Below are 15,759 nucleotides of genomic sequence, written 5' to 3' on the forward strand. Positions count from 1 at the left end.
TTGACCTCTAGCTTTTCTTCAAATAAATTTGAACACAGAACTGAGCACAAACTGCTAGCATCTAAAGCAGAATACTCCCATCAGTACAGATCACTGGCACTTGTCCTTTCTGGGAAATTAAGTACACTGTACATGCTCAGACTTCACAATCTGAATTCCACTTCAAAAATATTAAGACCAAGCCTCGGCTTATGGGGGAGGCTAAGGCCTTCAAGTTAAACTTTAATAGAGATATTAAGAGACAAAAGACAACTCATTGGATAAATGTAATCATGCTATTGTGAAGTATGTAATTTAAAAATAAATGTTTACAATCTGGTTTTGGATATCAGAAATTTTAGTTATTAAGGACCAAATTGCAGATGAAATAATATCAAAGCAGTATGTCAGGAAAATGTAATGCAGTGCCATCTAATGGCCACAGCCTATAATTGCACACATAAATATGGACATAAGAATTTATAATGGAAAGAGTTGATACAAAGTTGTGACTACAGTTTAAAAAAAAGTAAAAATAAAGCTCTGTAGACAGAAAGTGTACACAGATGTAAAATCTTACGATGTATAGATGTATGTATGTGATCATTTGTTTCTCTTTGGGAATAGTCACATACCAACAATGACAGTCAGGTAAACACCATTTGGTCCATCGAGCCTGTCCCACACAATTGCGATACCTTGTGTATCACAACTTACACTCTCCACCCCACCCGAAACCCAGTGACCATGTGATCTCCTGGGGGAGGCCAAAAAACAAATTTAAAAACCCAGGCCAATTTGGGGGGGGAAATGTGGGAAATTCCATTCCGACCCATCTAGGCAATTGAAACTATTCCAGGAGATCACTCTGACCGTTAATTCCCTGCAGTACCTACCTTCTGTAAGAGATGATCTCCGCCCAAACCAGAAACAAATCCAGCTTTTGCTTGAAGGAATTCAGCGAGTCTGCATCCACCACATGAAATGGCAGCTTGTTCCAGAGGTCTTCTATTCTCTGGGAAAAGAACCACCTCCTGACGAGACCAAAACTGATCACCGTATTCCAAGTGCGACCTGGCTAAGGTCTTGTACAAGGACAAAATAGTACGCCCCGTCTTATACTCAGTTGTCTTATGGAAACACCCCAAGACCCTATTTGCTGTAGCTATCGCTGCACGGCATTGCTCATGTACTTTTAAGGAATAATGCACTAGAATGCCCAAATCTCTTTCTATCTCCACCATCTTTAATGCCTTTCCCTGGAAGGTGTATGAATGTTGAGCATTTGCTCTGCCCACATGCATAACACTGCATTTATCGAAGTTATGCATCATTTTCCAGTCTTGAGCCCAATCTCCCAACACATTAAAATCTGCCTGAAGCAGATGAGCATCTTCTACAGTTCTAACACTCACACAGATCTTGGTATTATCTGCAAATTTGAAAATTGTGCCGCCAACCCTTAAATCCAGATCATTAAGAAAAAAATAGTAAAAAGCAACAGTCCCAACACTGATCGCTGTGGGACACCACTGGTGACTAATCTCCAAACAGATCCAAATCCATCTGTGCCTGCATCCTGCCAGCCAGTTCTGAATCCAACTCAATATATTACCACTAATACCAGAGGCTCTGATCTTGTAGAGAAGTTTCTTATGTGGTACCTTATCAAAAGCTTTTTAGAAATCTAAGTAGACACTGTCTACTGGGCTTCCCTCATCCACCAACTCTGTAACTTCCTCAAAAATACAATCAGATTTTTTAAGACATGACCTCTTTTTTATGAAGCCATGTTGGGTGTTCGTAATATGTCCCTCCCTATCCAAGTATTCATATATTGCATCCCTTATGATTCCTTCAAGCATCTCACAAAAGCGCACTTTTACAGAAGAGAAAATGCAATTATAGAGCGCGGATGCACGTGGAGAACATGCCTCCTGGAAATTAACTCGTGAAACATAGAAACATAGAAAATAGGTGCAGGAGTAGGCCATTCGGCCCTTCTAGCCTGCACCGCCATTCAATTAGTTCATGGCTGAACATGCAACTTCAGTACCCTATTCCTGCTTTCTCGCCATACCCCTTGATCCCCCTAGCAGTAAGGACTTCATCTAACTCCTTTTTGAATATATTTAGTAAATTGGCCTCAACAACTTTCTGTGGTAGAGAATTCCACAGGTTCACCACTCTCTGGGTGAAGAAGTTTCTCCTCATCTCGGTCCTAAATGGCTTACCCCTTATCCTTAGACTGTGACCCCTGTTTCTGGACTTCCCCAACATTGGGAACATTCTTCCTGCATCTAACCTGTCTAAACCCATCAGAATTTTAAACGTTTCTATGAGGTCCCCTCTCATTCTTCTGAACTCCAGTGAATACAAGCCCAGTTGATCCAGTCTTTCTTGATAGGTCAGTCCCGCCATCCCGGGAATCAGTCTGGTGAACCTTCGCTGCACTCTCTCAATAGCAAGAATGCCCTTCCTCACATTAGGAGACCAAAACTGTACACAATACTCCAGGTGTGGCCTCACCAAGGCCCTGTACAACTGTAGCAAAACCTCCCTACCCCTGTACTGAAATCCCCTCGCTATGAAGGCCAACATGCCATTTGCTTTCTTAACCGCCTGCTGTACCTGCATGCCAACCTTCAATGACTGATGTACCATGACACCCAGGTCTCGTTGCACCTCCCCTTTTCCTAATCTGTCACCATTCAGATAATAGTCTGTCTCTCTGTTTTTACCACCAAAGTAGATAACCTCACATTTATCGACATTATACTTCATCTGCCATGCATTTGCCCACTCACCTAACCTATCCAAGTCGCTCTGCAGCCTCATAGCATCCTCCTCGCAGCTCACACTGCCACCCAACTTAGTGTCATCTGCAAATTTGGAGATACTACACTTAATCCCCTCGTCTAAATCATTAATGTACAGTGTAAACAGCTGGGGCCCCAGCACAGAACCTTGCGGTACCCCACTAGTCACTGCCTGCCATTCTGAAAAGTCCCCATTTACTCCTACTCTTTGCTTCCTGTCTGACAACCAGTTCTCAATCCATGTCAGCACACTACCTCCAATCCCATGTGCTTTAACTTTGCACATTAATCTCTTGTGTGGGACTTTGTCGAAAGCCTTCTGAAAGTCCAAATATACCACATCAACTGGTTCTCCCTTGTCCACTCTACTGGAAACATCCTCAAAAAATTCCAGAAGATTTGTCAAGCATGATTTCCCTTTCACAAATCCATGCTGACTTGGACCTATCATGTCACCTCTTTCCAAATGCGCTGCTATGACATCCTTAATAATTGATTCCATCATTTTACCCACTATCGATGTCAGGCTGACCGGTCTATAATTCCCTGTTTTCTCTCTCCCTCCTTTTTTAAAAAGTGGGGTTACATTGGCTACCCTCCACTCCATAGGAACTGATCCAGAGTCAATGGAATGTTGGAAAATGACTGTTAATGCATCAGCTATTTCCAAGGCCACCTCCTTAAGTACTCTGGGGTGCAGTCCATCAGGCCCTGGGGATTTATCGGCCTTCAATCCCATCAATTTCCCCAACACAATTTCCCGACTAATAAGGATTTCCCTCAGTTCCTCCTCCTTACTAGACCCTCTGACCCCTTTTATATCCGGAAGGTTGTTTGTGTCCTCCTTAGTGAATACCGAACCAAAGTACTTGTTCAATTGGTCCGCCATTTCTTTGTTCCCCGTTATGATTTCCCCTGATTCTGACTGCAGGGGACCTATGTTTGTCTTTACTAACCTTTTTCTCTTTACATATCTATAGAAACTTTTGCAATCCGTCTTAATGTTCCCTGCAAGCTTCTTCTCGTACTCCATTTTCCCTGCCCTAATCAAACCCTTTGTCCTCCTCTGCTGAGTTCTAAATTTCTCCCAGTCCCCGGGTTCGCTGCTATTTCTGGCCAATTTGTATGCCACTTCCTTGGCTTTAATACTATCCCTGATTTCCCTCGATAGCCACGGTTGAGCCACCTTCCCTTTTTTATTTTTACGCCAGACAGGAATGTACAATTGTTGTAGTTCATCCATGCCGTCTCTAATTGTCTGCCATTGCCCATCCACAGTCAACCCCTTAACTATCATTCGCCAATCTATCCTAGCCAATTCATGCCTCATACCTTCAAAGTTAGCCTTCTTTAAGTTCTGGTCCATGGTCTCCTAATTAACTGTTTCATTCTCCATCCTAATGCAGAATTCCACCATATTATGGTCACTCTTCCCCAAGGAGCCTCGCACAACGAGATTGCTAATTAATCCTCTCTCATTACACAACACCCAGTCTAAGATGGCCTCCCCCCTAGTTGGTTCCTCAACATATTGGTCTAGAAAACCATTCCTTATGCACTCCAGGAAATCCTCCTCCACCGTATTGCTTCCAGTTTGGTTAGCCCAATCTATGTGCATATTAAAGTCACCCATTATAACTGCCGCACCCTTATTGTATGCACCCCTAATTTCCTGTTTGATGCCCTCCCCAACATCACTACTACTGTTTGGAGGTCTGTACACAACTGAACTACAAGTGAGATGTGGGTCTCATTGCCACTTATTTACTTTGCCATGCAGCATTGTTATTTTGAGCTGTATTCTATTTTGCAGCATCATTATTAAGTGCTTAATGGTGTGTTTAATAGTGTTATGTGATCAGAGTTCAATACATTAGTGATATGGCCCATTTCAGTTGGGTGGATACTGGGACCTCAATCATTGTTCACTTAAATCTCTGTTAAGAGAATGCATCCTGAAAAGAGGACAGCAAGAGTAGAAAATTTGAATGGGAAATTGATCATTCAGACCAGACTATTAGTAAGGAGTAAATGACAAGCAAATAAACCAAAGCAGGTAGGAGTGCTGCAACCATAAAGAGAATGAGTAGTAATTGGACTTAATACTGGAAATAAATCAGGGGCTCATGAAATGGATCAGCATATTAAACTACCAAGTACCCTCTGTGCAGCAAATCGTGTTATAAAACACTCGTATTTTAATAGTGTTTCTGCATTTGACAGTGAAGCTAGATGGTTTGTATAAAGACTCTGAATGCACTATTTCATGGAAAAGTACACCGCTGGTAACAGTCTTCACAATCTATATTAATCTGGATATAGAAGTTGAGGGAACCGTCGACAAGTTCGTAGATGACACAACGATTGTGCTAATGTTAAAAACCTTGAATGAGAAAAATATGACTACAAATCAGATCTAGGTGAGATGAGGGAATGGGCCCACTTTTGACAGATGACATTTACTCTAGGTAATGATGGTGTTATTCTTGTGGATGGGACTAATGCCAGCATGTTTATATGATGCAGGGTTCTGAACTTAAGTCTGTTCAACATGGAAGAAACCTAGGTTTGATAGTGCATGAGTCTCTAAAGGTTCACACCCACTGCCACAAAGTAAATCTAGTATTGGAATATATTGCTAGGATAATGCAATATAACACAAAAAAAGCCAAGACTTTGGCTGAGCCTTATCTAGAATACTGTTTCCAGTTTTGCTCTCCTTACATGGTGTGTGTTCATCATAGGCAGTCCCTCGGAATCGAGGAAGACTTGCTTCCACTCTTAACATGAGTTCTTAGGTGACTGTACAGTCCAATACGAGAACCACAGTCTGTCACAGGTGGGACAGACAGTGGTTGAAGGGAAGGGATGGGTGGGACTGGTTTGCCGCACGCTCTTTCAGCTGCCTGCGCTAGATTTCTGCGTGCTCTTGGCTCAAGGTGCTCAGCGCCCTCCCAGATGCACTTCCTCCACTTCGGGCGGTCTTTGGCCAGGGACCCCCAGGTGTCAGTGGGGATGTTGCATTTTATCAGTGAGGTTTTGAGGGTGTCCTTGTAATGTTTCCGCTGCCCACCTTTGGCTTGTTTGCCGTGAAGGAGTTCCGAGTAGAACGCTTGTTTTGGGAGTCTTGTGTTTGGCATGCGGACTATGTGACCTGCCCAGTGGAGCTGATCAAGTGTGGTCAGTGCTTCAATGCTGGGGATGTTGGCCTGGTCGAGGACGCTAACGTTGGTGCGCCTGTCCTCCCAGGGGATTTGTCGGATCTTGCGGAGACATCGTTGGTGGTATTTCTCCAGCGTGTATTATAGAGGCACTGGAAAAGGTTAAGAAGAGAACCACTAGATTGATACAAAGTTTAAAAACCCTTAGTTATCACAGTAGGTTTATAGAACTAGGTCATTTTACTGATAAAGTGTAGGTGTCAGGGAAATTTGTTTGAAGATTTTAAAATAACAAAGTGATTTGACTGCCTGCATGTGTATGGATTATTTGAATTCGATAAGTTAGGGAGAACATTGCATATAAGTTACATAAGCATAACGAGTAGTTAATTATGGTAAAAACAAGACATTCTCTTGCTTTTCAAGAAGGAATTTCACCCCCATATTTTTGAAACCTATTTATATTTAAGCAGATCGCGTCAGATATTAAAATGGTCAAACTTACTAAATTTCCAGTGAGTTTCATTTTTACAAGATAAGTTTATCATAATGAAATGATGTGTCTCTCCCTCTTCAGACTATAGTGGAAGAGCAACTGTTAGTGAAGAGAGTGGCTGATGTTCTTATTAATCTTTATGCCATGACGGCAGTTATCTCGAGAGCTAGTCGCTCTATCAGCATTGGCCTCCGCAATCATGACCATGAGGTAGGTGCATACTATCTAAGCAATGAATATCTGTCCCTTAAATCTACAGTGAGACCATCTGAATTATGATGATCTTCTGAATTTTTGGGATCAAAACCTTGTTTTCAGTAATTGAGTTAAATATGTACAATTATGTGGAACTTTACCTTAGTAAGAATGTCTTAAAGAAAAAAAGGAACATGGCCTCAAAAATAATAAAGTATTAGTGCTGGTATAAGAAATGAGTCTTTTCTTCATTCCAATAGTTGATGAATTAATTCAGTTCAAATTTCTTGTGGGGGGAGGGGAGGGGAGGGGAGGGGAGGGGAGGGGGAGGGGAGGGGAGGGGAGGGGGAGCGGAGGAGAAACACCTTGGGCTAGAAATTGCGTAGCATCCTGTTTGGGGCGATAACTTTTTTGCGGGAGCGTAAAGATATTGCCAGCCAGTTTCTACCGGGAACTCACAATTTAGCACTCCGAGAGAGGTGGAGCCCTAAATTAAGCGCTGCCACTTCCCATCGAGCGCTAAAGGGTGTGAGAGGGGCGGTATCGGCAGAGCGCTGAGCAATATACGGGGCAGCGTTGCCGTCTTCAAAGGCTTCTTCCCTCCCTTAAAAGGAAAGGCCACAATGCTGCGTGGAAGGAATCTTCAGACTGTGTGGTGGAGGATGGCACTTGCGCTACGTGCATAGCAGCCCCAAGCACTCAGAGTGTAGGGCTGAGCAATCACGGGAGCAAAAGACATCAGGAGGCACCAGAATGCAGACATAAAAATGTTTTGCTCTGCCTGACCACTAGCGGCCAGCCGAGGTGACAATGCCTCCTGCAGCTGCCTTTGTTGGCGCCCGGTGATGCAGGGCAGAAGCGAATTTTACATCTGGGGCGGTGCGCACTGGATGACATCACGCGCACTGGATGACGTCACGCTCTCTGGGGTGCAAGAGATCAAGGTGATACGTATTAGCTCCAGTGCAGGTGTCAGTGATTTGCCACGCCTGGTCGGTAACCCCTTAGCGCCCGTTACTGCCCTCGGAGGCGCTAACGAGAGGCGCAAACCAGCCACTTTCTCCCAACTTGTCTATGAAGTTCACGGGAAGCCAACAGAAAATGTGACTATTACAGATGGGCTTTTGCAGTGGGTCTTAATTGAGTAGCTTATCTCAGAATTTGTAAATTTCTGTTGTTCCGACGAGAAAATCTATTCAATTAATTGTGACCAAGATTATGAACTACCAGAGATTGAATGGGTAGTGAAAGTAAATAAAAAATGGAGAAGAAAAATAATTAAGTCAAGTGTGGGTGGGGGGTGGGTGGGGGAGAGAGGGAATGAGAAACCCTGTGACTCTGTTGGCCAAAGAAAAACACATTACTATTTTCCTTACAAATATTGCTTTTGAAACTGATTTGTGTGTGTGTGTTCCCTTTTACGTGGCTCCCTTCTGATTTTCTTTTCACCCATTCTTAATTTGTGCATTATTCCCTGTCAAAAAATGTCATGTTGTTAAGTTTCCCTAGCACTATAACTGGCCTCTGGGACGTATGCAGGAAACGGGCCTTGGATAAATCGTCCATTTTTTCCCTTTTTGTTTCCTTCACTTGGTGTGCAGCAACTCCTGGCCTCTGCTCAATGACTCCCCCAATAGGATGACCAAGAGATTACAACTCCCTGTGCGGGGAATTGCAGATGCAAAACAATTTCCTTACACTCCATAGTACAGCAGGAGCCCCCTGATCCCAACACCATTGCATCAATGTGTTTGTGTTAGACCAGTAGCCCAGAAAATAATCAGCTTGGTTTAACAGTGATGATGATGATCCACCTTTTTTCAATTGTTTCCTACGTGCCTATGTGCCACATATGAAATATAATTCAAAATATTCCACATTTTTGGAAACTGTTACTTTTGCCTACTCTGACACTTATCCTGATAATAGACCGTAGTAATTCAACAATTCTTCCTTTATGGAATGTGTATTATACCGTAGTTTTTTTTAATCCACCTTGGCAGCTACTGCAGCTTTCCAACTAATACTTTCCACTTGATTCCTCTACCTCACCTCATCTGTGATTGATCTAGATGGCTGATTCTAATGGGTCTACTGATTGATTTGCCAGAGATGGAACACTCCCATGATACTCCAGACTGGTAGTCGTTCAGCAGGCTGGCTGCTTTTTCAAATTCAGCTCATAAACAGAATATGGACTTTTATGCATGTATGAATACAAATTTGCATAATAACCACATACCATTGGACTCAAGTCTTGTCCAGTAAGAAGTCTATGCTTTCAGAACAGTAGTACAGACAAATCACAGTATGCATTTCATATGTAGAATTATCTAAAATAAAATAATTGAACTGACAGTATACGATTTCTACTGGAAAGGAGAAAAATGTTAAGCGCATAATCTTAATTTTTGTAATTTTTAAGTGAAGTAAAATGGCAGATTGTTTTAAACTCTTGCTTGGTTTTCTGTCAAACAATTGGAGGGTAAATGTATTTTTTTTTACAGTTTAAGCACTGGAGCTACCTATAGAGCAAATAACTGAAGGAATCAACAGCATCATATTTGGTTCCCTTTCTCTACTTCTGTTGGAATTCATGAGAAGTGTGTTCCAAATAATCAACAATCTGTTGTTTCAACAGTATTTGTGTCTAATTAAATTCACAAAAAGAAATCACTACCTAGGCTCATTTCTAAAATTATTCTTTGTGTAGCATAGTTTTATTTTTATTGAATAAACCAGTATGTTGAGACAAAAGCCCCAGAGTAAAACAGATCCTAACTTTCAGGAGATTGAAATTGATTGTAAAATTGCAAAGAATCAGTTAAAGGAAAAATTGCATTCAGTACTTGTGAAGTAACCAGTCATAAACATAGTTTCTGTTCCAAAAAAAGAGTTTACATAAATAGATTTAGAAAAGTTACATAATTTTCATAACAGGATTTTTCTGGAATAGAAATAAGAAAATCATAGGTTTAGGTTTAATTTAATGTCTAGTAAGTGCTTTGGCTTTCTTTCCAAAAATGATACAAACTTTTCAGTAAGACATTTCAACATCATTATACGGCTATATATTGTTTCTAGATTGTTTGTTATTTAGCTTGCATTTGTCGATGTTTCTGTGAAATTATGTATTTTCTCCATTTATAAAATCATGATTTAATGCATTCTGCAGGAGTAAAAGAGGAGACAGACAGCCGGCGTCTGTTTTCTCTTTGGTTTGACATGATTTCTTGAAAGCTTTTCCAGATGTTCTATTTCTATCACCAGGTTTTACTTGCCAACACCTTTTGCTCTGAGGCCTATTTCCGGAATAATTATCTATTGGCTCAACTACAGAAAAGTAAGTTCTTTCATGAATTCAATAATGGTAACTGCTGCTAAGAAGTGGCTATCTATTCTGTGTGCATAAAGCAGACCTTGAAATTCTGTGATCTGTGGCGATATGCTTTGGGAGGGGTAGTTTTCAATAGTAAATTCTAAACAGAATGCCAATAATTCTATCTCTTTTTTTTAAACAAAAAAAGATCATGCACCATATTGTGATGGGTTGATTTCTGACTAGTCTCCCCTGTGCAATGAAATATCCAGTGTAACTCTGCTGCTAGAGGAATGGATTAGACATTCCCAATGAGCAGAGGGAGGTAATCAGCAAGTCCAAGTTACCTGGTGCCCATCACTTTTATCAGCTGGAGAATGATAGAAGCTGAACTGAGGTGATAATGCAACGGTAACATTATTTATTTGATTATGCACCACTTAAAGATGGAAAGACTGGGAGAAGTACTTGTCGAGCACAATGCTCTTTTGCTTTCTTTCCTTCCCAGTCTGCCTAATTTAAAAAAAATGCCTACTTGGCAGAGAGAGATCTTTAAGTGGGTCGTTGTTTCTCTCGTAGAGGCTCAGTATTTTAGATCTCTGCTGACATAATCAAGCAGTGCTGCGTGCAAGTTACAGGATGACTTGGAGTAGCTTCATTCAATATTGCAAGAGTCGACGCCTCGGACTCGTATGAATACCGAGCCAAACACACCAGCACTGAGAAAACATAGCTAGGTACTGTTGTGCATCCAGCCAGCACTAAGTTTCTTGGCTTGGAATACAGGCTAAAGTACCTGTATGTATGAATGAATGAAGCTACTGTCGGTCACATGTAGCTGTCTAGTAACCTATGCCATCAGATGTGTCAGGTGTAAGCGCAAAATAGTGAACTGAAATGAGCTATTTCAACAAAAGGTAGGAATTATTTTTCGATTATATTTCAAAAGATGGAGATAATTCTCTTTACTGCAAATAATGAGGGTTATTGGTTCTCATCAGTGCTGCTTTAAGAAATAAATACTCCTGAATTATTAACCAAACACTATCTGTCATCTTGTCAGTTGATCATGAATTAGCAGAGAAAGGATTTTTGCATCTCGGTCCACTTTTGCCCTTCCAGCTAAACCTTGGGCAAAGTTAAAAAAACATTAGCATGTATTTTGGGGAAAAATATTCCCTAGAAGTTGCTTTGTTAAACATGTTGCACAGATAACACCAAGTGTATAGAAACTTACAACACAGAAGGGGCCTTTCAGCTCATCATGATTATTGCCAGTTCGCTGAAAGAGTTATCCACTTTTAACCCATTTATGAGATACTTTCACGGACAATATTAAAAAAAATAATGGAAAGTTCCTGGTATAAGTTGACGTGACTATATTTCTGAGAAATTAGTATTCTGCTGCACAATGTTTATCCATATTATTAAGCAATACACTTAACTTAGACCACACTTTGAGGGTTGTGCCCAATTGTTGTCACTAAAATACAAGGGAAACATTCATGCCCTGGATGCACTGTATTGAAACGCTATGAGGCTACTCATAGTTTCAGAAGACTGACTTATTACATAAGACTAGAAACACTGGGCTATTGAGCCTCAAATGGAAGTGACTGATAAATCCAGGCACTAAAGTAAACCTTGGAGGACAAAGGGGCACAAGTTCAAACCAGAAAAAATCAAATTTAGGTCTGTTATGCAGAGTTCTACACAGTGATAAACATGCAGAATAGATTTCTTGATGCGATAGTGGAAACAAAAACACTAAGAATCATTTAGTTGCTGTGATGATGGGTTTGTGGACTCACTCTGGACAAATGGCTGCCTTCATCTTTGTCAAAATTTGTCAACTGTTTAAAGGTAGGGCTATGGAAGGCAGAGCGTGTGGTACTGTTGTAATGTTGACCTGTATCTTAGATGTGGGTCACCTTGTATGTGATTATAACAGACTGTAAACTGTCAGAAAAGACTGGCCTTTTCAGACCAAGATCAAGTGTTTTTTTTCTAACGTATTGGATTTTTTGTTTTTCTTATTAGATTCTTCTGAAAACCTTGATGACAGCATTAAAAAAATAGCACAGCAGGTGCTGGATAAGAGAGCATACGTTTGCTCACACCCACTTGACCGAACTTTCTAGGAAATATTTGACCATAAACTGACTATAGTTTTCAAAGTGCTTGCATATAAATCTGGATATGAAAACCGGGCAATAAAACTGAATAGTAAAGATAAGAGTGATGATGAAAAGCTAATTTACTGAATTTAACTAAAAAATTATGAAATATTTTATAATGTCTGGTTTTATATTTGAAAATGCAGTATAATTCAGCACTTCTGTTTAGTATTAACAAGCCTGAAGTGATTCTACAGTTAATTTACTTCAATGGTAGAAATGATAGCAACTCATCATGGACCTGTATTAAAGTGCGTCAGATATCTGTTTAATCAACGATATGTACAAAAACACAATGTCATAAACAATCAGGTTAGCTGTGAGTCCATTTCTGTTTTCACAGTGGATTAGAGTACTTCTCTGGGAGGATTGTTCCTTTGAAGGAGGTGGGTCTTCTGCATTTCATTATTCAGTTGACTGAGCTTTCGGTTATAGATACGTGAGTGTTCATTGCAGTATACACTGAAGGAAAAAGTGTGAAAATAGGTTAATATGGATCGTAGGAAAATGAATAAAGCTATGGTATTGGTACAAATTAAGAGTGAAATCATTACAGGTTTCACAAGAATTAAGACTTCACTGATGAGGGAATAGAGGATAGGAAGTTGAACTACAGTAATTACATAATGAGTCCATAATATGGCACACTGAAGCAATCTGTGTACAAAAATGTACAGAGCATTCTTTTAGAGAAAATAGTGAGAGAAGGGCTGATAGTTACATTAATACAGCATCTTTGCATCTGGGACCAGCATTGGAGTCTGTCACACATTTATGGAGGAGACAGATCTTCTCTCTGGTTGTATGGATCTTATATTTTTTCACTGGTTTTAAACTGTTGGCCTCTGCTGGTATATGTGTCAAGACCGATCAGTGGCATCCTTTGATCACTCAACTAAGTGATGCACTTAATTGCTGCCCAAGGGACTCCCACCAGAGTTCATTCAAGGATGGACATTCTTCTATTGAGGAAGCCTGTTTGTAGTTGCATGGTCAGAAACTGTCCCAATTTGGAGTGCAGTGTAATAGCTACATTTATGCTGATTTAGTTTACAAATTTTAAATAACGGGGAACCATTAAAGAAGTTCCATTAGTTACATGTACATTTAGAAACATGTACATTAACTTTAATCAGTGGAACCAAATCATTTTTATAATTCTATTTAATTTTTGTTTCAAATCAATTGTGCCAAAGCACCAGTGTTCTAGATGCAGTCGTGGTTCTCTTACTTGAAATCTTGTCCTTTGAGATCAATAAACTTCTTGTGCTCCATGTCATAACGAGGAATTATGTTGCAGTTTACTTTCCAGCTATGCTTATCACTTAAACCTGGAGTGAAACCTTTGGTGATATCTCGCTGATCCGGGGACTTGCATGTTACTAAATCTCCAACAGTTGAGGACGGTGCATACTAGGGCAAAAATGATACATAATTGGCTTTGACCTGTAATCACAAAACTGAAGAATTTTATTTATTAACTGATTTTTTTTTTAAACAATTACTGTGTGCATTAGCAGATCAAAGATCAGGGTACCCTTGAGCAAATTTGGAGACATTGTTGGAAGCATATTTCAGTATCCTATATCCAGTGGTATTTTATATCACAGTTATTAGTGGTGTTTGAAGGGCTGAATCAAGACAATCAACATTAATAATGCAGACCTCTTAAAGGTGCTACATAAATGTAAGTTGTTAACAGAAAAAGTGCTTCTCAGAAGTGTAATAAAAAATACATTCCAAGCCAAAGAAGGAGATATTAGGCAGGGTGACCCAAAAGCTTGGGTAAAGAGAGGCAGAGATATGGTGGGAATTCCAGAGAGTAGGGCTTAGGCAGTTCCCCTTCAAACAATGGTGAGGCGAAGGGAGGGGGAAGTAGAAACAGCCAGAGTCAAGAATGGAGAGTAAGGTGGAGAGTTGTAGAGCTGGATGAGGTCACAGAGTTCGGGAGGGGCAAAACCACAATGAGTTAAACATGAGGATCATTATTTTAAATGAGGTATTTAAGAGCTAGAGGCCACGGTAGGTCAGTAAGGACAGGGGTGATGGATGAGTGGGACTTGCTGGATAGGATACAGGCAGGAGAGTTTTGGATGGGCTGATGTTATGGAAGGTGGGAGGCCAGCTAGGAAATCATTGTAATTATTGAATCTGGAGATAGCAAAACAAATGGATAAGGGTTTCAGCAGTAGATGGGTTGAAACATGTGTGAAATAGGTGCTCTTTTTAATGGAGAGGATATAGGGTCAGAAGCTCAGCTTGGCGTTGAATAGGAGATTACAGTCTGATGCATCCTGAGACAGTAGCCAGGTAGGGAGATGGAATTGGTGGTAAGGGTACGGAGTTTGTGGTGGTAGCTAAAGACATTGGTTTCGGTCTTAATGTTCAGCTGGAGGAAATTGTGCCTCATCTGGATGTCATGAGTTTATATCTGGAAGCTGAACTAATGTCTGCATGTGATGTCATCAAGGGAAAGAGCTGTGGGGGATACAGAGGAAACTGAACAGGAAGAGAAAGCATTGCTGGAGATGCTCTGGCTACAATTGAACCGGTACATGAAAGCAGTCCCACTGAGATGGATAGCAGAGAAGAGGAAGATGGTGTGGTCGACTGTCAAAGGTTACATCATTATAGGCGGTCCCTCGTATCGAGGATGATTTGCTTCTATGCCAAAAAGGGATGAGTTCACAGGTGTTTCAATGAAGGACCTAATATTCCAGGTCCTGAACTACATGTTGCAGGGTGGAAGATGCCTGTGCATGGATTTTCTTTTTAACGTCTGGTGGCCGTTGCACACCAGCCACCACACGGGCTTGACCAAGCTATGTCTTGGTCCAGTGGCAAGGATTAACCAAGATGACTGGAGACCAGCTCTGCTGCATGGACCTAGGTGCACACACATTGAAGTGTGGGCTGGCCCGTGCTGCCCCCGAGCCCTCGCCTCTCCTGGGCCCCAAACTGATGCCTCTCCTGGGCCCCGATCACGTCACTCTGCGATCTCTCGCCGCACCTTTGCCCCAACCTCACTGCTCCTGCTGTACCTGCCCACACTTCAGTCACCGACCTGAGTTATGGTGACGTCCAATCCAGTCGCCCTCTTCACAGCCTGCACCAGCACGTACTGATTCCCTGGAGGAGTGGTATGCTCCACGCTGCTCGCCTTTTAAGGCCCCGACCTACCGCTGATGACCATCAAAGGTTACACAAAGGATGTGGAAGGAGAATGCATCACAATTACAGAAGATATAATTTGTGACTGGTTAGGACCATTTCAGTGCTGTGGCAGAAACCTGAATCTCCAGAGATTCAAAGAGCGTTGCAGAGAAAGATGGGCAGTTATTTGGGAGGTGTCAACACGTTCAAAGAGAGAGGAGATGGGATTTAGTTTGCACTGGAATAGAAGTCGTGTTGTATTGAGGAGACTGATGGTGGTTTTAAAAGGGGAAGTCATTTACAATTTCAGCTAGAATTAAAGGCCAGGAAGGGAAGTTGGATGGTCAGCGGTTCAGTGGGATTGGGTTCTATGAAGCAAGAGGTGACTCTCGCGAACGAGATGAGGTTAGAGAGAGCATGAGGAGAGACAACACACATAAGAGATAGACACAAGTTCATG

At 41.3% G+C, this 15,759-nt stretch overlaps 2 protein-coding genes across 3 annotated transcripts in view; one reads left to right on the plus strand and one right to left on the minus strand.

The window, feature by feature from the left end:
• The window catches only part of acad9 (acyl-CoA dehydrogenase family, member 9), a 67,440-nt gene that overhangs the window by 49,836 nt on the left and 1,845 nt on the right, over positions 1-15,759 (plus strand). Inside the window, exons 16-18 of one of the 2 annotated variants that reach the window (XR_011596049.1) lie at positions 6,537-6,665; positions 9,921-9,993; positions 12,010-12,532. Coding sequence is in view for 1 of the 2 variants with exons in the window: in XM_070895349.1 (XP_070751450.1) it covers positions 6,537-6,665; positions 9,921-9,993; positions 12,010-12,110 (303 nt within the window). In the remaining variant the exon portion in view is untranslated. Of the gene's footprint in view, positions 1-6,536; positions 6,666-9,920; positions 9,994-12,009; positions 13,436-15,759 lie in introns of those variants that run through there. The other variant, XM_070895349.1, reaches the window with a different exon arrangement.
• The window catches only part of cfap92 (cilia and flagella associated protein 92 (putative)), a 126,025-nt gene continuing 122,759 nt past the window's right edge, over positions 12,494-15,759 (minus strand). Inside the window, exons 15-16 of the mRNA XM_070894768.1 lie at positions 13,378-13,559; positions 12,494-12,608 (exon numbers count right to left, since the gene is read on the minus strand). Coding sequence (XP_070750869.1) covers positions 12,494-12,608; positions 13,378-13,559 — 297 coding nt within the window. The remainder of the gene's footprint in view (positions 12,609-13,377; positions 13,560-15,759) is intronic.

The sequence above is a fragment of the Pristiophorus japonicus genome, chromosome 12 (genome assembly GCF_044704955.1).
Source record: "Pristiophorus japonicus isolate sPriJap1 chromosome 12, sPriJap1.hap1, whole genome shotgun sequence".
NCBI lineage: Eukaryota > Metazoa > Chordata > Chondrichthyes > Pristiophoridae > Pristiophorus > Pristiophorus japonicus.